At 41.6% G+C, this 23,256-nt stretch overlaps 1 protein-coding gene across 2 annotated transcripts in view; it reads right to left on the bottom strand.

The window, feature by feature from the left end:
* Nucleotides 1-1,210: 1,210 nt before the first annotated feature.
* LOC148029055 (pentatricopeptide repeat-containing protein At2g48000-like) overlaps nt 1,211-23,256 on the bottom strand; it is a 54,452-nt gene continuing 32,406 nt past the window's right edge. Inside the window, exons 2-3 of one of the 2 annotated variants that reach the window (XM_087687808.1) lie at nt 3,411-3,486; nt 1,211-2,688 (exon numbers count right to left, since the gene is read on the bottom strand). In XM_087687808.1, coding sequence (XP_087543934.1) covers nt 1,555-2,652 — 1,098 coding nt within the window. In that variant the 5' untranslated portion in view covers nt 2,653-2,688; nt 3,411-3,486 and the 3' untranslated portion in view covers nt 1,211-1,554. The remainder of the gene's footprint in view (nt 2,689-3,410; nt 3,487-23,256) is intronic. The other variant, XM_087687807.1, reaches the window with a different exon arrangement.

Below are 23,256 nucleotides of genomic sequence, written 5' to 3'. Positions count from 1 at the left end.
AGTCAGAGAGAAATACTATTTGTTAGTTGCAATATCAATGTACTACATGCCTTGATGATGATATCTCTACATGAGAAGGTGATGTTGTGAAGCCAACATCAGCAATCATTTGTCCTTTGGCTATTTGAGGGAGACTTTAATCCAACATGCAACTTAGGGTACAAGCTATAGTCGACATCATGATTTAAGGAGTACTTGGACCTTCAAGTGCAACAATAGAATTTGTCAAAAGAGAGATCACTATGATGATTGTTTACAAGAGATTGTTGCAACATCGATTGGTGATTATCATGTAGGGCCGTGATGATGCAAAGACCGAGCTGTGCTAATTGGAAGACGGTCGTCTTATCAATATGATTTATGCAAGAGGCAACATGATATGACGAAGATCAATCTACAATTGATACGAATTCCTTACATGGCTCGAATGTAAGCTCAATGCTTATACAAGACAGCCAAAACTAAATGAACCAAAGCCATATGGATGAGCGAGATTGCCTACATGTATAGCAAAAGCATGTGCAGGAGAAGTTTCTAAGATTTTCATTGAGAAAAGCTTGAGGCTTTTTGAAAAGCATACCACATATGATGAAGAATAAAAAAACTATTTAAAGGGAGAAGAATGAAGAACTAAGAGCCCTTTTAAATGTGTGAAAATTTTGCCCTCTTATGTAAGGAGAGTAGGGTCATACTTAACAAAATACAAATAGAATAAGCAAAGGCATTTATTATTGAAGAGAGCCTTGGTTCTTTCGGAGCTTCGAAAATTGAGCAATAGCTTGCTTGTGGCTTCATGAACTTTGAAAATTGAGGTGAAGTTTACTGCTTGGTGGTTGTCTTTGTTCTACATTGCATGTGTTTTGTGGCTGTAAGAGGCATTAGTGTTGTCGATTTGCTTGTGTTTGTAATTTATATTGTTGACAAAGTTATTCAACTCTTCGGCATTCCTTTTCTCTGGTGTCTTGGGGCTGCGAGAGGTTCATCCTTTATCATCACTCGCGTGACAACGAAAAAAAGCTACGTAAATGCATTCACACAACGCAACACAAGAGATCTAACAAAACCAAGACTCCCTTTAAAAAGGCATCGAATAAAACAGTAGACCGCTTGGTAAATCCTTTTAGTGAGATGCTTCTCTCCAAAGGCTCTATTTGTGGTTTAATTATACCATTGGTCCAAACTACATACTCAGTAGATGGAACGAGGTGACAATTTTTTTTAAAAATAAGATTAATAAATTAATTACTAACATGTGGTTTCATATGGAATTTCAGCAGAGCTCTGCATTTAAACTTTTCTAAAGCTGTACAAGCTGTATAAGTTGGCATCAGAAAAAAAAAGGAGTATTTCTCCTAATGCTGTCCAGCATGTGCATGTCTCTAGCCACACTACCACCCATGATAACCCCTGCAACTTTCATCCTGCTAATTAAGGAGACCAACAGGGCCTGCGCAAGAACTATTTTTACAAAATGTAGAAAGGCTTGCAGCTGCAAGTCCTAAAATCTGCATCTGGATGCTTAGCCTGCATGCTCTAAACTAAGAAAAGTCTGAGTCAACTGCTTTTGTCATCATGTGCAAATTGCTCAAATTTGCAAATATCGTAGCCTGCATCTTTCATTTTTTCGAGAACTCGCTGCCCTACTTCTATGATATTACCACTGGCTTCGCATGCACTGGTCATAATCTGAAATGTCCTAGCATTTGGTTGACAACCTACAGCCAGCATTCTATCAAAATAATGTTCCATTTTACTGACAAAACCAAATTTCCCATTGAGATATATCAGAGTATTGTATACACTTGTTTTTATATTCCAACCATGTGCATGTGCTGCTTCTAAAAACTTGTCTATCTTCTCAAATTCCGTTTTCTTGAAGTACGCCCTGACCACAAGATCTGCTAATGCTGGAGAAAAGGCCAGCTCATTCTTGCTTAAAGCTTCCTCAACAAGAGCATCTATTTCAGATATTCGATCATTGCACAAGTGGCTCCTCATTGTTTTCTTCTTCATGTTATTATCAAATGACTTGCTTTTTATGCTGAAGAGCAGCTTCTCCATCTTATAAAAGTCCCCTGCCTTATGGTATGCTGCAACCATTACTTCTGCAGTCTTTGATCTCAGAGGATATCCTTGTCTCAGCATCTCCTCCTGCACAGCTTCCATACGATCCAGCATGTTTGCTGCTGCATACCCCCTTATCAATGTCCTGAACGTGAGAGCATCCGGTCTGCAAGAAGCAGTCATCATAGAAAATACATCCTCCATTCTCCACCACAAGCCAAGCTGCAGATATTCTAACATAAGCCAATTGAAGGTCTCTAATGAAGGCCGGTACCCTCCTTGTCTCAAATCATTGAATGATTTTAGAAGATATTGTAGATGCCGCCGCTTACAGACAGAAGCAAGACCTCTACTTGAAATGCTAGACTTTGGCTTGATATCAGCATTGGTATTTCCTCGCAACGATTCAAACGCATCTTCTGTACCAGAGTCACGCCCATGAGCATAAGCATGCATCATTGCATTCTCAACTTCTATGGTCCTGTGGACCCCTTTACTGACCATCTGACTGTAGAGAGACTCCGCTGTCTCTAGCTGTCCTAGACGCCCAGCTAGATGGATCGCTTTTGCATAGTCATGAGGCTCCATGACAACATTGGGTTGCTTATTCTTCCATTCAAAAACCTGTCAGCAGGACAAGAAGGCACTGCATGATCAATACAGATAAACATGAAAAAAACGAAACTGTCAATTCTATGGCGTTGGCTCTATTCTAGTAGCTCAAAAGGACAAGACTTCCTTTTTGAAATGACAGTAAATGTCAGTCTTATTAACTTGTGCAAATGTACAAGATTTACTGAAATCAGGTCTATTTTTACAGAAATCACACTAGTTGTAAGCTGGCAAGGCTTAGAATGCAAAATAATTCCTTTATTACTACTAATAAGAAAAAGCAACTGACATAAAACTGAAGAAGAGAAAAAAACAACAGCACTGAACACAATCATTGCACTGTTGGTGGAGTATCTCATAGGTGACAGAGCCTGTGTTTATGTGCATTTCAGTTTTTTATGCCAGAGCATCTTTATGCTGGCCGACCTAATTTTGGCCCTTGTTTATAACTGGCTGACTGGTCATTTTCTGAGCATTACTTCTGCCTATTTATAGGCTGCCCCTCTATTGACTAAAAAAAGCTCATTAGGAAGGCCATCCCAACTGGGGCTTTTCTTGTGTGGTAAATGGAAGAGCACTTCCTCCTCAGAAATATCCACTTCCATCAAGTCTGCCCATTGAGGCTTAACCTGATTACGAACCAGGTCACAAATGTATCAACGAGCAGAATGGACAGCATCAAAAAAAAACTTCCAATGGACCCAATAAAGATCTATGATATTCAAGGCACATACAGATAGTTGATGTCAGCTTGACAACCATGTCCCCCTCTATGTTCATCAGTCGCACAATATTCTCCCAAGCATATTCCTGTAATTAGTGTTAAATCAGGTTATTTACCACCCTATTCAAGAAGGAAGGCCGGTTTCAAGTACTCAAGGTCAATAAGCCCAATAAAACAAGAGTTCAATAGTTCAAGCAAGAGCAATTCAAGTTGACTATTGAAGATAAGAGAGAAACACAATGTGGAGTGTAGTGAACTGATGCACAACTATAGACACGAGTGCAACTTCCCTTTAGCATGTCGATTTGTTAGCAAATTAGTTGAGTCTGAGTATGTGTTAGTGGGTTGGGCATTTATGATGCAATCCCTTGATTTCTTGGGCCCTATATGTGAACGATTGGGCATTTTTATACTTGACAAACTGATTATTTCATTATTTTCAGCTGGCCGACTTTTTCATTTTTACAGCCCATTTATAGACTTGGCTCCCTCTTCCTTAATCATTCAATCATTGTCAACATACTCAGACATTTGCAAGTCTTGTTGGAGAGAGGGAGCAAGTGCCACTAGCTACTCAACCGCAGACTCGCTCTTGTTGTGTCGTCTCTTGTCTTGATAGATGGATTCCATTTCCGGAGCATTCTTCTAAGTTCTCTTTGCAATGTTCTTCTCTTTCTTTGCAGTCTCTCTCTTCTCTCGTGTTGTGCAATCCATTACAACAAATTATCACGCTTCCATTGCTGCACCCACTACTAATATGGTATCAAAAATCCGTGTTCAGTCTTGAGGTGCTGTTTTTTGCTGCTACAGGACTTCCATCACTGTCTATTGCTGTTGTTGATCTTTTCACGTCTACTGCTGCACATGAGACCTAGCCTTAACCAAAATTGGCATGTTTCCAACCATCTGCTACTTGCACCTTGTTTACAATAGTCTGCTTTTTAATTTTCTGCATGATTTTTCAAGCACTACTGCATTTAATGCCTATATTGCTTGCGTTTTCCTAACACTAACTATGTTTTCTACATTAATTGCCTAATTGCGTATGCAGGTTGTGTTGAGCCAAAACTGCATTAGCTTCACTTAAACAGCCCCAAAACATGCTTAATTAAGGAAGAAACCTTGTTTATTTAGAAAGAAATGTGTTCCTAGAGAATGTTTGTATCCCATAAGCACAAACCCACTTGGGAAGGCCCAAACTTTCTATAAATAGGTATGCTGCCCTCCATTCAGCCCTAATCTCATTTTTGCAAGTTTCAAGTGTTTTCAGCTTGCTGCCCACACCCTATTCGTAGAGGACATCGCAGTCCAAGCTATCCATTGCAGTCTTCACTTATCTGGCGCCTGTTTCCAGCCCTCCGTCATCAATTTGCTATTGTTTCCAGCCATGCAACTGCTACTGTCCGTCATCCAGCTATTGTACGGCTTGCCACGTCAGCATACTGCTACGTTTGCAAGCCCTAGCTGCCACCCTGCAGATTTTTCCCTCCTCCAATTGTCGCCTGTTGAAATATCAGAGTGAGAGCAAGAGAGTGTGCACAAGAGGGAGAGAGAGAGCTCAAGTAAAAGAAGATCTTGCTTAATGAGTTGTTCACAAGTACAACTAGTACTCTCCTCTACATTGAGAGTGATCTTTAGGCTGTTTAAATAGCCTCTGGATGGCTAGGGTTAGGGTTTCTCCCTGCCCTCTAGTTCATTCCCACCCAACTAACCTTATCCACCCTTGCATACATAGGATTCACATGCCTATCTCTCAACACCCCCCGTCAATGCCAGAGTAGCATTGGACTACACGACATGTTAATGCCCCCCCTCAAACAAAATGGGATGCCCTTATAAATCAGGCTACAAGAGTGCTTCTAGGTAGAGGATTTGTAGATTTAGAAAAGTCGATCATTAGATAGGTTGGAGACAAAGTTGGCCTCCAATCCTTTTGGTACTTCAAGGATGGTAGGACATTTATTGGTAATATGCCCTATCTTCTTACATTTGTTGCATTTCATTTTGTTACAATATTTTTTCCAACAGTTGCTGACAAGATGTCCCTTTTTGTTGAAGAAGGAGCATTTAGTGAATACAATATAAACCAAGAGTTGGTCACGGACTGTTGAAGTGAATACCTGACTAGTGATGCCTTCTTTCTAATTTCTTTTCTCCTCATCTAAACAAGATTGAATGGTACTTTCCAAGGTTGGATTAGGAATATTTGTAAGAGTAGTTACAAGGCCTGGAAATACGTTCTTTATAGCTTTCAATACACCGCATGCTGCATCTCATGTAAGATCACATGTGTTTTCATTCACCACACTAGGGGGGTTCTTCAAACTTAAGCACAACCGTTAGGACCTCATCTCTCCCTCAATCGGGTAGTGTTCTACCTTTTTCTCACACTCTTTCAAGATCATTGCAATCTAGGTATTCCCCCCAATCTCTCCGGAGTGTGGATCAGTTGGTACCACAGGTTACCTCCATGGCATTACCTAGTGGACCCTCTGGTCATTATGTTGTGTCCTAGCCGATATTTGGACAAGGCCTACATGTCCCAATGCCTCCACCTCCACCGACATCTTATGGAAACATTCATCTTCCAGTGCATCCCTATCAATCAGTACTCATTGGACACTCACAACCTATTTCTACCTACCCACCTCTTTCCCACCCTCCTTATCAAACACCACCACCACCATCTTATCCTCTGCATCCATCTTACCCCACATTTCTGACACCTCATGGTTCTATCTTTTCCACCAAGCATCCATTCAATGACAAGACTCATTTTAACGGGTCAAACTTTACAACCTGGTCGAACTTGATGAGACATGTCCTTGACTCACAAAACTTATGGGATCTTGTGCGAGGATTGGAACCCCAACCCAATCCCGCACTTGTTCCATACAGCTTCAGCATTTTGACTTAGCAAGCAATGGGCACACTTGACTAACCGCTATGCGGCTCGGGATAGGATCCGTTGAATAAATCTTGACCATGAGCTTCAAGACTTCAAAATCTCTAATCAAGGTGACTTGAAAGTCAAGTTGGCTGAGTATTGGCATATCCTTGTCGGATTCTCCACTATATGGACTCTTAAGTCCTCTAATACTCAGGTCACATTGTCTCTTAACAAGTTGCCACGTAAATACTTCAATTTTATGCAACAAGTGATTTCTCTGTCTAATTTACCCACATTCTAGGAATTTAAGTGTCAGCTATTGCGTTATGCATGACTATTCGATCAGTTTCATATGAATAATCCCTCAAAGGAGGCTCTTGTTGCTCATTCTCAGAAGCGACAGCAAGGAAAGGGTAAACAAAATCAAACTTCAAATCAAAATCAAAATCAAGCAAGGGAATTACAAGAAAACTCCCAGTCTCGACTTAAACCCAGTGACAGAATGTACCTAAGAAGAATAGGTATTGTCAACATTGTCAAAAGACTAGCTATTTTGACGACGAGTATTAATCAAAGGCAAGAGGCATAGCACCAAAACCCAAGTCGCAAACCCCCGCCCCTCAATCGGACAACCCCCTTCAGAGGGAAAGGTGATGGCAAGGGGTAGTGGAAAGGTCGGAATCACACTGCCACTGGTCAACCATCTCAGTCGACAATGTTCTCAACTCCAAAGGGGTTTTGTCTAACTGGTCTGCAGAGACCCACATCGTCTCCGTAGAGACATCCGATGCAAGTCTTGTCCACATCTATGAGTTGCCTCCCAATGAGATTACCGCAAAGGCCCACTCATCATAGCCAAGCACATGAGTGTTGGGTGTAAAGGCCCTTCGCTACACTTCCCGTGTATATATTTTACTTGTACATGTGACCGCACTCTTGCGGGTGTAAATGTTCCGTACCCTAAAACATAAATACATTCTTTCATTCTTTGTGTGTGCCACACTAGTACACACCCAACTCAAGTCTCTACTCTCTCTGCACTCTCTACTGCTGAACACACTCCATTCTCGCTGCGCACACTACTTGGGGATTTTTGCTTTCCTTCAAACTGGTAACAGAGCTTCGGCTAAGGTGTGCGCGCCTCCCGGAACCTGTGCGAGACATCGTCAACGCTTCGCTCGTGAGAAATCAGCAAGTCGTCATCTCTGTTGGTCAGGCGAGAGCACGAGCGAAACAGGCGATAGTGCTGCAGGCTCATTTTTGCTCAGTCTGTAACCAGACAGGTCAGGCGCAACCATTCCAGGTCGACATAGGTCAAGTCGTCATCTTTCCAGGTCACGTTTCTATTCAGGACAGTCAGGTGACAGTGTTCAGGTCACGTTTTACACACGCGACAGCTGGACAGACAGTCGCTAGGTCAGAAACAGGTCAGTGTGGACAGGCGACAGCCAAATCTGCTCAGCGACAGTCAGGCGACAGCTGACGTGGTCAGCGTGGACAGGCGGCAATTCGTTTTTGATCAGCATGATCAGTCGACAGGTCACAACAGTCATTTTTGCAAATTTTTTGTGACTTGTCATATTAAAACAGGCCCCGGTTCGCGCGCGCAAGCACAGTTCTCAGATTTGTGCAGATTTGAGCCAGAAAATTTGGGGCTTTTCCAAATTTAGTGTTGTTCATGCATAATATAGACATCTGCGTCAAAATTGCAGACATTGTGCGCGTATTAATTGGGGATTTCGCCAAATTTGGTGAAATTTTGCTTGTTTGAGTAAAATTTCTCAACATTGGACCCATAAAATTTGGGCCTTTTGCTGCATTGGTGAAATTTTGCTCAGCTAAGTCAGATTGGTTGACATTCGTGCACACTTGGACCCGGAAAATTTGGGGCTTTTGCAAAATTTTATGAAATTTTGCTGAATTTGCCCGTTTTATGCTCTCGGGAACATGTATTAATGCAATTGGGGCAGATTTATTGCAGAAAATTTGGGGCTTTTCACATTAGTGATATATTTTGAGCCGATTTGTGCTTTGACAGTGGAATTACAGCAAATTCACTGCTAAGTGGGAGAAAATTGGACTTGGGATGTATCAAATGTTATGAAAAGGCAGCTTCTCTTGGTACATGTATTGCTGAATGCTCATTGTGCAATGAAACAGTGGCACATACAACACTCGGGTTATTGCATTTGGGCATTACGGTGATGTATTATTGAAGTGGGAGCTGTCTTGTATGCATATGTATCAGATTTGCTTTGTGTATATGCTGTAATCAGCCCTTTGGACTGAAATTACAGCAAAATATCTGCTTCTTGGGCACATTTTGAAGTGCAAGTTTGTGTATTTGCTGTTATATACAGCAACCTTGTTATTGGCTGATTGCATTCAGCATTCTATTGCAGAAATTTATTGCTGAAAAATGGCTGGAAGTGCATCCACTGCTGACACAAAGAATCTTTTTGAGATTCGCAAATTTGATGGCAATGGCTTTGATCTTTGGAAAGATCGTATGCAAGGTATCCTTTTTCTGAAGGATTGTGAAGATGCTTTGGCAGAACAAAAACCTGCTGCTTTGTCAGATGAAGATTGGGCTAAAATGAATAAAAAGGCCATTACTTACATCAAAATGGCAGTTACTGATGATATCTTGGTTGATATCAAGGGACTCAACAGTGCATATGCAGTTTGGGAGAAACTCAAGGCTACGTATGAGAATACTACTCCTGTTAATCAGGTCCATCTCATGCGAAAGTTAGTCAACTTAAAGCTTGATGAGTCTAAGCCCGCCTCAGAGCATTTGGCTGCATTTACAGGTATTTTGAGTCAGTTACAGGATGCAGGCTTGCCGGCTTTTGATCCTAAGCTAAAGGCTATCTTCTTGCTCATGACTTTGCCAGATTCATGGCAAGCGTTGGTTGTGTCACTGAGCAACAACCCCAACTTGACATCTGATGGTGTACGTGGTTCTATCCTCAATGAGGAGATTAGACGCAAGTCTAGTGGGGAAAACAGTGAATCAACCTATAATGTTAGAGAACGGACTGAAAAGAAGTCAAATGCTGCAAATAAGCATAAAAATCGCAACAAAAGCAAAGAAAAACAGCAAGATGTCACTTGCTATTAGTGTGGACGCAAAGGGCATAAAAAGCCCGATGGCAGGTACTATAAGAAGGAGCAAGAATGCAAGAAGCACGCTAATGCAAAAGGCAAAAAGAATGAGAAGGATAGCAGCTCTACCCCTAAAGAAACAGAAAAGGCAAATATGATATCTAGTGTTGTCATTGAGGAGATAGAAGAAGATAAAGATGCTGATTTGCTGGTTGCATCTTCAGATCCACATGCTATGACAGTGGAAGACATGTATATCACTAAAAGGGATGTAATAGATGCCTTGTTATCTGCTCGTGATGGTTTGTCACAATCGTGGATTGTTGACAGTGGTGCCTCATTTCATGTAACTCCATCTCTGGAGTGTTTTTCTACTTATGTTGCGGGTAAACTTGGAAAAGTTTACCTAGGGAATAATCATCAGGTGATATTGAAGGAGTGGGCACCATACACCTGGCTCTTGAAAATAGCCAGGAATTGATTCTTCATGATGTTAGGTATGTACCTGGCATTAAGAAGAGCTTGCTTTCTGTTGGGCAGTTAGATAGCAAGGGTTACTACACTACCTTTGGTGGTGGAATGTGGAAAATACAGAAAGGATCTATGCTGGTCACTAGAGGTGGTAAAAAGGGAACTTTGTATTATCTTCATTGCAAGGCACTTCCTAGAAAGTTTGTTGCAGTTGCAGAAGTACAATCACACATGGAGCTATGGTATAAGCGTCTTGGACACATGAGCCAAAAGGGTTTGGATGCACTTTCTTCACTTTGAAGAGTTGATGTGAAAAACTCAAAGCTTGCCTTTTGTGATGACTGTGTCTTTGGAAAACATGTAAAGAGTTCATACTCTCATGGAGCCTCTAGAAAGGCATGTATCTTGGATTTAGTCCATTCCGATGTATGTACCATGCCAATAAAAACTCATAGTGGTTTCCGTTATTTTGTGTCTTTTATTGATGACCACTCTAGAAAGCTATGGGTTTATTTGCTTAAGCAGAAAAGTGAGGCATTGGATGCTTTTAAAAGGTTTTATGCATTTGTTAGTACTCAAAAGGGCTTAAAACTGAAATACATAAGAACAGATAATGGGGGAGAGTACGTATCTAAACAATTTAATAGTTTTTGTGATGAAAATTGGATTAAACGAGAGCTTACAGCCCCTTATAATCCGTCATCTAATGGTGTGGCCGAGCGAATGAATTGCACTTTATGTGAGAAGATTCAGTGCATGCTGTCCATAGCTAATCTCCCGCAATTGTTTTGGGGAGAGGCACTTAAAGCCGCGGTGCATATTTGCAACCGATCTCCACATCGTACACTCGATAGTGGCATCCCTGAAGAGGTTTGGTCTGGCAAACCTGCTTCATACGACCACTTAAGGGTCTTTGGCTGCGAATGCTATGTACATGTGCCTGTTGATAGCAAAACCAAACTTGACATGAAATCCCTCAGAGGCATTTTTATTTAATGAATCAAAGCTGCTGAAAAATGCCACATCTAGTGATGTAGACAAAAGGAAAGTGAAATTTCAGCATGATCAGCCACTGAAAATTCAGCTCCATTTGATGCTGGTTATGATAATCAGCGTGTCATTATTGAGCCAGATGCAAATGGGCAGCAAAGGGATGCTGAAAATCAGTTTGGGCAACAAAATCAGCATGCTGAACATCAATTACAGCAGCTTGAAAATTTATTACAGCAACCTGAAAATGCAGTTCAGCAGCCAAATAATGAGGTCATTGACATTCCTTTGGATGTAGATCCATTGCCTGATAACACAAATCATTGGGTGAGAAGGTCTACACGTGTCAGGAGACCCATACAGAGGTTTGATCCCTCTTTGGACTGCATTTTACTCACAGATGATGGTGAGCCTCTTACATATAAAGAGACATTGTCATGTGAGTTAAAGAAAAAGTGGGAGCAAGCTATGTAGGAAGAAATGAAGTCATTGTATCAGAATGATACTTGGGATTTGGTTTCATTGCCCAAAGATAGAAAAGCTATTCCTAACAAGTGGGTCTACAAAATCAAATGTGTGGATGGCAAACCCAAATACAAAGCCAGGCTTGTGGCTAAGGGTTATACTCAGAAAGAGGGGATTGACTTTCACGAAGTCTTTTCACCTGTTGTCAAAATGACCACTCTTCGGGTATTGTTTGCTATTGTTGCATCTATGGATCTTGAACTTGATCAGATGGATGTTAGAACTGCATTCCTGCATGGTGATTTAGAAGAAGAGCTGTATATGAAACAGCCAGAGGGCTTTGTTATGCCAGGAAAGGAGCATTTGGTGTGCAAGCTTAAGAGAAGCTTGTATGGTTTAAAACAAGCTCCTAGACAGTGGTATAAGAAGTTTGATGCCTTCATGCTCTCACATGGGTTTAAAAGAAGCAATGCAGATCACTGCTTATACACAAAGAAGGCTGATGATGGAAGCCTTATTATCCTTGTGCTTTATGTGGATGATATGCTTATTGTTGGTAAGCATAAGAGCCAAGTTAATGCATTGAAAAGACAGCTGAATTCAGCCTTTTCCATGAAGGACTTGGGTGCAGCTGAACATATTTTGGGCATGCGTGTGACGAGAGATAGAGAGCAGAAACTCTTATTTCTCTCACAAGAAAAGTACATTAACAAAGTGCTTGATCGTTTCTCTATGACAGATGCTAAGTCACTTGGTGTTCCATAACCACCATACCTTAAGCTTAGCAAAGCTGATTGCCCAAAAGATGACATGGCAGCCAACTCTATGAATGGTGTTCCTTATGCTTCAGCTTGTGGATCACTCATGTATGCTATGGTTGCCACTAGATCTGACATTGCTCATGCAGTGGGAATTGTGAGCAGGTTTATGTCGAACCCTGGCAAAGCACATTGGGAGGCAGTGAAATGCATCTTTCAATACCTTAAGGGCACACAAAGAAAATGTATTTGCTATGGAAAGGGTACATTAGATCTGCAGGGATATTGTGATGCAGACATGGCAGGTGACTTGGATACTCGCAAGTCTACTAGTAGGTATATATCTACCTTGACTGGTGGGGCAGTTTCTTGGTGCTCTAGATTGCAAAAGATAGTAACACTTTCTACCACTGAGGCTGAATATATTTCAGCCACTGAAGCTTCGAAAGAAGCTGTTTGCCTTGATCGCTTGGTCAAGGATTTTGGGCTGCCCACCAAAACACCTGTACTTGGATGTGATAGCCAGAGTGCTATATGTCTGGCTAGGAATGCCATGTTTCATGCATGTACTAAACATATTGATGTACGGTACCACTTTATCAGACAAGTTCTGGATGATGGTCTAGTCACACTGACTAAGATCAAAACACAAGATAACCCTGCAGATGCTCTCACAAAAAATCTTGCAAAGGCTCAGTATGAGCATTGCATTCGACTAGTGAGAGTTGGTTAAAGGTTTGCTCATGACCTTTAAGTGGAAGGTTGTTGGGTGTAAAGGCCCTTCGCTACACTTCCCGTGTATATATTTTACTTGTACATGTGACCGCACTCTTGCGGGTGTAAATGTACCGCCCTCAAACATAAATACATTCTTTCATTCTTTGTGTGTGCCACACTGGTACACACCCAACTCAAGTCTCTACTCTCTCTGCACTCTCTACTGCTGAACACACTTCATTCTCGCTGCGCATACCACTTGGGCATTTTTGGTTTCCTTCAATGAGCACCTATTTGAATTGTGGACAATGGAGCTTGTCACAACTCTATAGAAACAGAATTTGTATCCTTTTTCATTAATTTGTTTATATAATGATTTATTAAATTTATTTCATTTGCACTAATTAGATATAAAGAAAAGTGCATTGGAGCTGGCCCCACTGATGAGTGGTCACAGGTTATGGTGGACCCACACGGTGGGTTAGAGAAAAGATAGTTCACACTTCCACCTATATGACCCGATTGGGCGCCTGTGACTAGAACTCACGCATATCAGGGTTAGACTCGTACACAGAAAGGATTGATGCCTTGAAGTGTGGGCTAGATCCACCAGAACAGACAGTTACAATCAACAAGATGGCATGATCATGAAATGCTTGTATAATGTGCATGTGTGGGCTGAAAGCTTGAAATGCACATTTCTTTGCATAGGAAAGTCACATGAAGATTCGGATACCATTTTTGCGATGTACACGGAAAAAGCTTTCATATGATACCCATATTGGGGGGTCCCTAAATTTTAGGAGATCCCTAAATTTTAGGAGCCTCGAATTAGCCTAAAAATGCTAGTCCTAAAAAATAGGGATGTCATTCTAAAAATAGTAAGTTCTGTACTCTGACTGTGCTTACTAAATTTGGTTGTTTCTATTCTTGACAGTATTCAACCCAAAAAGGAAGGCCATAGAGAAGAGACAAGTGTCAAGACACTTGTCACACAAGTTTCCAAGTGTCCCACCACTTGTCACATCTCATGACATGTGGCTGGACACTTGTCTTGTGCTACTCCACTTTCCCCTTTTGTACTAGCTCTCCCCTCTCCTATAAATAAGAGCTCGTTTTTCTTCATTCAACATCATTTTTCTTTGCTGTAAACTCATGTACAGCACCCACAGATAGCCAGAAACTGGCCCCATCCATCCCCATCATCATCCCCCACTTCTCCATTATCAAATTCCTCCATATTCCCGCTTCTATCACTGTTGTTTTACAAGACAACAAGCCTGTAAATTCATTACAGCACCTCCTTCTTGAGCTCTTTCTTCCATTTTAGCTACAAGAAGCAAGCTCTATCCATGTACTGCTGATCAACGATGGAGAAAGGCTGAATTCCCCTTTTTCTTCTCTCCTACTGTAAAGAAATCAGTTCTTATCATTGCATAATAGATAATGCATGTGTGTTTGTACATCTTTGCATGATCTTGTGAGAGTGAGAATTACTTCTTCTCACTCTCAGGTTGATTGTAACTGAGCTCTTCCCTAAGGGACTTAGGTTGAGCAGAAATACATTCCTTCGGGGAGGGTTGCCCATCTTCAACCCTCAATCTTGTCTCCATTACTTTTACATTTTCATGGCTGTAATTTTGTGAGTAATTTTCATTTTCAGCCTTAAGTGTTCATTCTCTTTTATATTAAATCTCGAAAACAAGCAAATATCATAATTGTTAAGCATACTACGTTGTTCGGGGCGTTTACAGAGCTATACATCACATGACTCCTATAGAGAAGATCTTGCGTATCCGAGCCCCTACAACCGAGAGGATCCGCGTAGAAAACAACTCGTCGATCAAGATCCAAGCTCAAGATTAGGTCAGTTTTCCCATTGACAAGGGTCCAGATCTAGCTTTGTTGGACAATGTCTATCATGTCCCTCAACTTGGGGTAAACTTATTATTCGTTTAGCAGCTTTGCCAATTGGGGCAAGCAATTTTCTTTACAACCACAGTCAAGGTCCTTGACTCTCAAACTGATTTAGTGATTGCTTGCGGTAAGGCACAGCCTAATGGCCTATACCATATGATCCATTTTCTTACCGAGCCAACAACTAAGGGCTCCGTATTCCATAGTTTTCAAGCATTAGCCACATCTCGAGAGTCTACGAAAAATGAGTGTCTTTGACATTTCCGCCTAGAGCATCTTGGTTATGACTCTCTTTATGAGTTGTCTCGCCATGAGATGGTTGAGGGTCTTTCTCGCCTAGAAGCTAGCTCAAAATCTCTATAAAGCATGTCAGCTCGGGAAGCAACATTATATCCCATTCCTTCAATAGTCTGTAGACGAGTCTGTCGTGAGCTGAGCTGAGAGTGCAGATGCGAAGAGTTGAGAGCAATAGAGAGTGAGAGAGTGAGCATGACACTTGATGTTCGGTACAATGACTTGTGTACCACATTTTAGATTTTGAATATATATAAATTACAAAGTGTAAGGGTGCGTTCACACCCGAACACAATAAAAGGCACGGTGACCCTTTATTCCCAACAAACTTCCACGTAAAGGCAGCGTACCTGAAGGTAGAGGAAAGAATCAGCTAAGTCTATGTATGTACAAAGTTAAAAAACACATATACTATCCAACCCCCATCATCTGACAACAATGAGCAAACCGCTTGGTTGGAAGACCTTTCATGAGAAGGTTTGCAAGATTATCATGTGTATGTACCTTGACAAGATCAATGCCTTTGCTGTCAAGTATATCCCTGAGAAAGTGATACTTCACATGTATGTGTTTTGTCTTTACATGAAAGACAAGATTCCGCGCTAGCATGATAGTACTCTAACTGTCACAGTGGAGGATAGGAACCTCTGTAATCCCAAGCTCTCTCACCAGATGTGAGAGCCATAAAGCCTCTTTGCATGCCTCTGTGGCAGCCACATATTCTGCCTCTATAGTAGACAATGCAACACACTTTTGCAACCTAGATATCCAAGAGATTGCTTCTCTTGTGAACATAAACACATATCCTGAAGTAGATTTCCTACAATCAAGATGGCCAGCATAGTCTGCATCCGTGAAACCAACAACAGATGACTTCTACTTACCAAAGCAGATACACAAATCCTTTGTGCCCTTAAGGTATCTCATGATACCCTTCACTACTTCCCAATGCTTTTTGCCAAGATATACCATATATATGCTAACCACTCCCACCGCAAATGCAATGTCAGGACGTGTCGCAACCATAGCATACATCAAGCTACCAACACCTAAAGCATAGGGTATTTTGGCCATTCCAACCTTCCCATCATCTGATGTAGGGTTGTCATCTACACTAAGTTTCACATATGGAGGCAATGGTACATTGATAGCTTTCCCTCCCTCCATATTGAAACGTTGCAAAACTTTGGTAATATACTCTTGCTGTGACAGATAAAGAAAACCCTTTGATCTGTCTCTGAGTATACACATGCCAAGAATGTGATTTGCCTCACCAAGATCTTTCATATCAAAGCTATTGTGTAGACTCTGCTTCAAGGAGTCCAAGGCATAAATATCCTTGCCTACAATTAGCATGTCATCCACATACAATACCAAGAGAATAAGGCTTTCATCTGCTGCCTTTTTGATATATAAGCAGTAATCAACTTGAGAACAATGAAATCCCAGAGATTGCATGAATGTATCAAATTTGTAATACCATTCGTGTGGTACCTACTTCAGCCCATAGAAACTTCTATTGAGTTTACATACCATGTGCTCTTTTCCCTTTGCAACAAAACCATCAGGCTGCTGCATATAGATTTCCTCATGCAAATCACCATGTAAGAAGGCGGTTTTTACATCCATCTGTATGAGTTTCATGTCCTCAGATGCAACCAAGCCCAAGATGGTTCACAAAGTAGTCATTTTAACTAAAGGAGAAAAGATTTCATCAAAATCAATTCCATGTTCTTACTTGTACCCTTTAGCAACCAAGAGTGCCTTGTACTTGAGCAAAGAACCAGAAGTGACTTTCATTTTGTAAACCCATTTGCAAGGTAGCACTTTTTGTCCTTTTGGCAAAAGTACCAAATCCCAAGAGTCATTCTTCATGAGAGATTCCATCTCTAATAGCATTGCTTTTTGCCATTTCTTACTATCTTATCTATCCATTACTTCCTTGAAGCATAACAGTTCACCACAATCTGTTAACATGACATAATCAGCCACATAATAATCTACTTGGCTGTTTTTGCACTCTGGTCGACCTACGGACCCAATGGTCAATATTTGCTGGCTGTTCAGCCTGTAAGTCTGCATTAACAGCTTGTTGTTCTGCAAGTACAACTTGTTGTATAACTGGTTCAGGTTGTTCTAGGTGCACATGTTCTTGCTGAATTTGTGGGACATCGTGGGCAAGATCTTGCTCATCATTTACAGCATCATTCCCTACATTTTCAGGGATATTTTCAGCAGGTATTTGCTGCTGTAACGGGCATTCTTTGATGTCCTATTGATACATCCTCCCAGAATACAACCCTTCTAACTTGCTCTGTTCTTTCGGGCTGTTTGTGCATGCAATATTCCTGGAAGATGACATCATTGCTGCATACTACTTTTCTTTTCTCGAGATCCCATAATCTATACCCCATTTCACCTTCATCACCATATACTAGGAAAATACATTTACAGGACTTTGGCTCAAGTTTGTTGTGTTCTTCCTTACGTATGTACGCAAATGCCTCGCAACCAAACACTTTCAAGTGTGCATACGAAGGTGGCTTGCCCGACCACACTTCTTGGGGAACTCCATTTTGGGGCGGATCATGAGCAGCAGTAAGCTCTCTCTTAATCCCTTTGCTATCACAAAAGTCTTGAAAGGCTTTGGACACATATCCCCCCCCATTGTCAAAGCAAAGTCATTTTAATGTCTTGCTTGTCTGATTTTCAGCAAGTGCAAGAAATTTTTTACCTTTATCCAAGGCCTCGTCTTTGTGACGGATTGGATAAACCCAAACTTTGCATGGGGCATCATCAACAAAGGTAATAAGATACTTATTCCCCCCTAAAGATAACCCTGGCATTTGACATACATCTGAATGTACTAACTCTAAGGGTGAAGACTTTAGCGAAAGAGATTTTTTGTGTGACGTTTGAGCATGTTTCCCATAGATGCAATAATCACATTGTTCGAAATCAGCATACCTCAAACACAGTAAATAACCCAAACGTGAGAGCACTTTCATTCCAAATTGACTGATGTGTCTCAACCGGCTATGCCACAAAGAAACACTTGGCTGCTCAGTTATGGCGACAACATGGTCACGCACACTAGATACATGTAAAGGATACAGAGTATTACTTTTGGACCCCTTAGCAACAATGTGGGAGCCCTTAAATATTTTCCATTTGCTATCCCCAAAGGTGGTGTGATGGCCTTCATCATCTAGTTGCCCTGTGGTGCTAATCAAGATATTTTTGAGTTGAGATACATGTCTCACATTATGCAAAAAAACATGGAGCCATGCTGAAATTCCAATTTCACACTGCCAATACTTGCAATTTTACATGCATAGTTATTCCGTAAGTGGACAACACCACGTACTGCACCATTGTAGTCAGAGAACCAGTCATGATGTGGTGTGACATGAAATAACGCACTTGAATCAAGTATCCAAGTGTGAATGTCATCCTCGGAATCTGCAATCAATGCATGTGCATCCAAAGAAGAAGCTAAAAGTACATCACCATCACTGTCATTATCATGAGTGACTACATTAACCTCTTCTATTTTCACATTGCTCTTTTTGGCACGTTGACTGTCCTTGTTTTCAGCCTTATTGACTTCATTGTTTTTGTTTTTACCCTTCTTTTTCTTCAGCTAAAAACAATCCCTTTTATAGTGCCCCTTTTTGCCACAATGATGGCACTCCACATTCTTTCCACGAGACTAATTGCGTGCTCGGTTTTCAGGACTGCTCTTATGCTGAAATCTACCTCTAGTGTGTAATGCATTTGAAGACTTGTTTGCTGAGTTGTTCTACCTATTGAGTTCTTCCATCAACAAAGAACTCTCCACATTAGAGTATACCAGCTGAGCATTCAAATTACTCAAAGCTGTCCTGAAAGTATCCCAACTTTCAGGTAGGGTGCATAGCAAGAAGGTAGCTTTGAACTCTCCATCAATACAAAAATCCAAAGCAATCAACTAGCCGAAAATTGAGTTAAACTCATTCAAGTAAACAAACATGGCTGTAACCTCTTTCATGCGAAAGTCCATCAATTGTTTTAGCCAATAAAACCTTCCTGGCTGCACTTTTCTGAGCATACAATTCTTCAAGCCTTTGCCACATTGCATATGCTGAATTCAGCTTCTCAATGTTGAAGAGCAATGGTAGAGCAAGCAAGTTTGTCCAAGTCATCCCACTCGTCTTGTTCCATGTCTGCTGGTTTGATTCCCTTTGTTTTGATGGGCTTTACATGCTTTTTCTGCACCAAGACATTGTAGCATTGTTTTTGCCCGATGGTAAAATTATGGGCACCTTCAAGCTTCTTAATATGCAAAAGATTACTGTTGTCACTGTTTCCAGCCATAATTTGCAGCCCCAATTTGACTAACTAGTCACCAAAGGCAAGTCCAAATATGACACAAATGACCATAATGCACAAGAGGGTCAACCAGCAATGAAAATCCCAAGATTGCAGAAATTTTCAGATCTGCAAATGAATTTTCAGAATTAAAAAACTGTCATTTGCTGCACTCTTCAAGCAATTTTTGACACAATTAGAGTCCAAGCCACCAGTTACATGTGAAATCCCCAAGATTTCACTGCAAATTCTGCTCCAAAGACATTCCCGAGCACAAAGGGTCAAACGCCCCAAATTTTAAGAAGATAATCTGTTCAAATTGCATCAATTCAAGTACCCAAATGCATATAGCAGGCAATTCTTGCACAAATTGATGAAATTCTGCAAAAGCCCCAAATTTTTCAGGTCCGGTGTGCAGAAATTTCACTGAAATTGAAGAAAATAATTTCATGGGCAATTGTGCATTGATTTCGCAATTTCTGAGTCAGATTGTCCACTTCTACATTAAAATCCCCGGATCTGGAAAAAGCCCCAATTTTCTTGGGCAAAATTTGACTTTGTCCCTTGGCGTGTGAATGCCCGGTAAAATGACTGCAGAAGTTAAGAAAAAAAAGAATGGTAACTAACAGGGCAGGTCGTGACCAGCGTGACCTGTCCAACAGGTCGCCGCCAGCCACGTGAGCCACTGTCTGGTCGTCGCGAGCCTGCCCATTACGTCTGCAGCCTTGTCGTCCGTGTCGCCTGGTCTGGTCGTCTGCAGCGTGCAGCATGTCGCCTACAACGATACTTTCATATATTTCTCTGCTTGGGTGCTGCTGGTTCATAACCAGACGGGTTGTCATGTTGGTTGCAGAGGAGTGATAGCGGTGGTGAGCTCTCGGCCTGTCATATCCCACTTCAAAGTCTTCGGGTGTCATACACACATATGCTTGATGATAAAATAGGAAAGCTCATTCCCCGAGTTGATCTTATCTTTGTCACATATTTCCCCGAAGCGACAACCTACCATTTGTTCAATCCTCAAACAAACACGGTTCGGGTGTCATATACACATATGCTTGATGATAAAATAGGAAAGCTCATTCCCCGAGTTGATCTTCTTATCTTTGTCACATATTTCCCCGAAGCAAAAGCCTACCGTTTGTTCAATCCTCAAACGAACAAGGTGATTGCTAGGAGGGACATCGTCTTTGATGTACAATCCTTTGCACAGGATTCCAATCTGATTCCTCCTTCCACATCATTGGCGATCGTGCCTATAGAGCCTAGTTTACTACCTGCTCCTAGCCTACCTGTGGATTCTTCAGCTCCCAGACCCCCTCCACAAGACCCATTACCTCGCTGGTACCAGCAAACCATGCGAGATTCGGGGATCTCACCATCGGATTCCACTCCAGAGGAACCTAGAAGATCTGCTCAACTTGCACCTCAAACATCATTTGCGTCGTTGTTTACAGCTGATTACGTAATGCATTTTGAGGCAAATACATAGCAGGAGGCTCTTCAGCACCCTCAATGGCAAGAGGCCATGGCGAAGGAGCTCGAGAGTATTGACTGAAATGAGACTTGGACATTGGTGGATCGTCTGAGCCATAAGAAAGTCATCAAGACGAAGTAGATTTTTAGAACCAAACTAAAGGCCAATGAAACTTTAGACAAGTACAAGGCTCACCTTATCATGCAGGGGTTTCGATAGAAGCATGGTATTGATTATGCGGAGACATTCGCACCTACTGCATAATTGATATATTTTCGGTTATTACTCGTGCTAGCCACTCACCACGGTTGGCCAATACATTAGAACTCGAGGGATAAGGTATTCCGCTTGCAAAAAGCTCTTTATGGGCTGAAGCAAACACCACGGTCTTGGTTCCATAGGATGGATGAGTTCTTATAAACTCACAAATACCATTCTATCCCTTATGACCCAAACCTATATGTTCAATCTATTGCAGAGGGGGTCAGCTACATCTTGATGTACGTTGATGACTTACTCATCACAAGCTCAGATTTTGCTACCATAGCAGAAATCAAGGCAAAGCTTAGTGCTACATTTGAAATGACAAACCTCCATTTGTTGTCTTACTTCTTGGGGATGGAGGTAGTTCAATCTCGGGGTTGTATTTTTGTGTCACAGCAGAAGTACGCACTTCAACTAGTGGAACAATTCACTACGGATCAAACATGGCCAGTGGCCACACCTCTTGGTTCTACTATCCACTTATCAAAGGATACCCTAGGTCAGCCCTTCGATGTGCATGCCTATAGGTCTATTATAAGGAAAACTTCTTTGGTTAATTCATACTAGGCTAGACTTAGCTTTCTCAATCAATATTTCATAGCACCTAGGATGTCACATTAGATTACATGTCTTTGTGTATTGCGTTATTTACAATGTACTTATCCTTATGGCTTCACTTATGGTTCTAGTTTATGTTTACAAGGATACACTGATTCTAATTGGGTAAGAGAACCTAAACGCCCAACATTCCCATGGCGGCTACCTCTTAACCTTGGGCACAGCTCCCATTTCTTGGTCCAACCATAAGCTAGAGACAATGGCAGCTTCCACAGCCAAGGCCATGAATAGAGCTCTCTTCGATAGCACCATCGAGACCATCTACCTGAGGAGCTTACTGGCAGCACTTCACTTCCCTTGTGACTCTCCCACCATTGTCTACTGCGACAACCAAAGTGCATCCGCCTAGAGTTTGTGCCTTCATCAGACAACTTTGCATACATTTTGACCAAAGCGGTCAAATGGCCAGTTCTTCAATACATTCTACCCGAGTTGGCTTGGATACACCCTCCCCTACTTTAGATTGTCGGGGGCAGGGTGCTTCCCTCTTGCTTTCTCTTCTAGTTTGAGAGGAGGCGGCTACTTCTCTTGATAGTGACAGTGATAATCCTTACAGTTTTTAGACATTCATTCATCCACACTGTATTGTACTTATGGATATTTGTAACTTCATCCACACTGTCAGGATATCATTCTTTTGTATTGTACTTATGGATATTTGTAACTTCATCCACACTGTAAGGATAACATGATTGTAAAAGGGCACTTGGACAAGTGAACAGTTCCCCTGCAAGGGCATTATCCAAGTGGCACCGTTGCACTGCATTTTGCGTGAGCATAACCTCTTACATCTCCCTTTGCATTACCCTATGCATTGGCATTCTGTTCGTATGAACATGCATCTGTGCGCATTTATCCCTTTTCGATCTTTTGGAGTGGTCGACTTTGGATCCACCATATTTGTGGCATTGCACATGGCAATCTCCAAGGCAGTTCTTCCTAGCTTGCTTGCTTGCTTGCTTGCTTGCTTTGCTTGTCTTGCTTGCTTCACATCTTTGCTATATTTATGTCACCCACACCTTCGTCATTTTCCTTCTTCACCGACACCCAGTAATGGTAGGGATGGTATGCTTGTTTTATAAAGGTCTTGGGTCTAACCATCCCTTATCACTCTCCCATTTGGGGCACATATACTCAATAGGACGAAAATTGCTTTAACCCTCACTTAGTGTTAAATCTATCACAAACTACAAAGCCCTTTTTTTTAAAAAAAAACCAATCCATAGTTGATTCTATCCGCCTTTGCAGGACGTGGTAGGCCACTGACACCAATATGCACCATTTGTCTGATGCCCTAGCCTCTCTGGCATGATCACTTGGACTCCCTTGGTAGGATAAGCATCGTCTCTATAGTCTTAGTAGACCACTAGGCAGCCAACACACACCCTTTGTCCGATGCTCTAGTTGCTTTGAGGTAGGACGCCTTGGGATAAAGAATAAAGAAAAACGGGCTTGGCTGGCCTACTTCTCATGGCACCGTTGTTGGGCTTGAGAGGGGGTGTTGAGCTAAAAAATGCATTAGCTTCACTTAAACAGC

The sequence above is a fragment of the Lygodium microphyllum genome, chromosome 11 (assembly GCF_053477565.2).
Source record: "Lygodium microphyllum isolate KBCC chromosome 11, Lygodium_microphyllum_v1.1.10, whole genome shotgun sequence".
Classification (NCBI taxonomy): Eukaryota; Viridiplantae; Streptophyta; class Polypodiopsida; order Schizaeales; family Lygodiaceae; genus Lygodium; species Lygodium microphyllum.
Note: the sequence above shows the minus strand (reverse complement) of the source record. Positions and strands in the feature narration are given on the sequence as shown.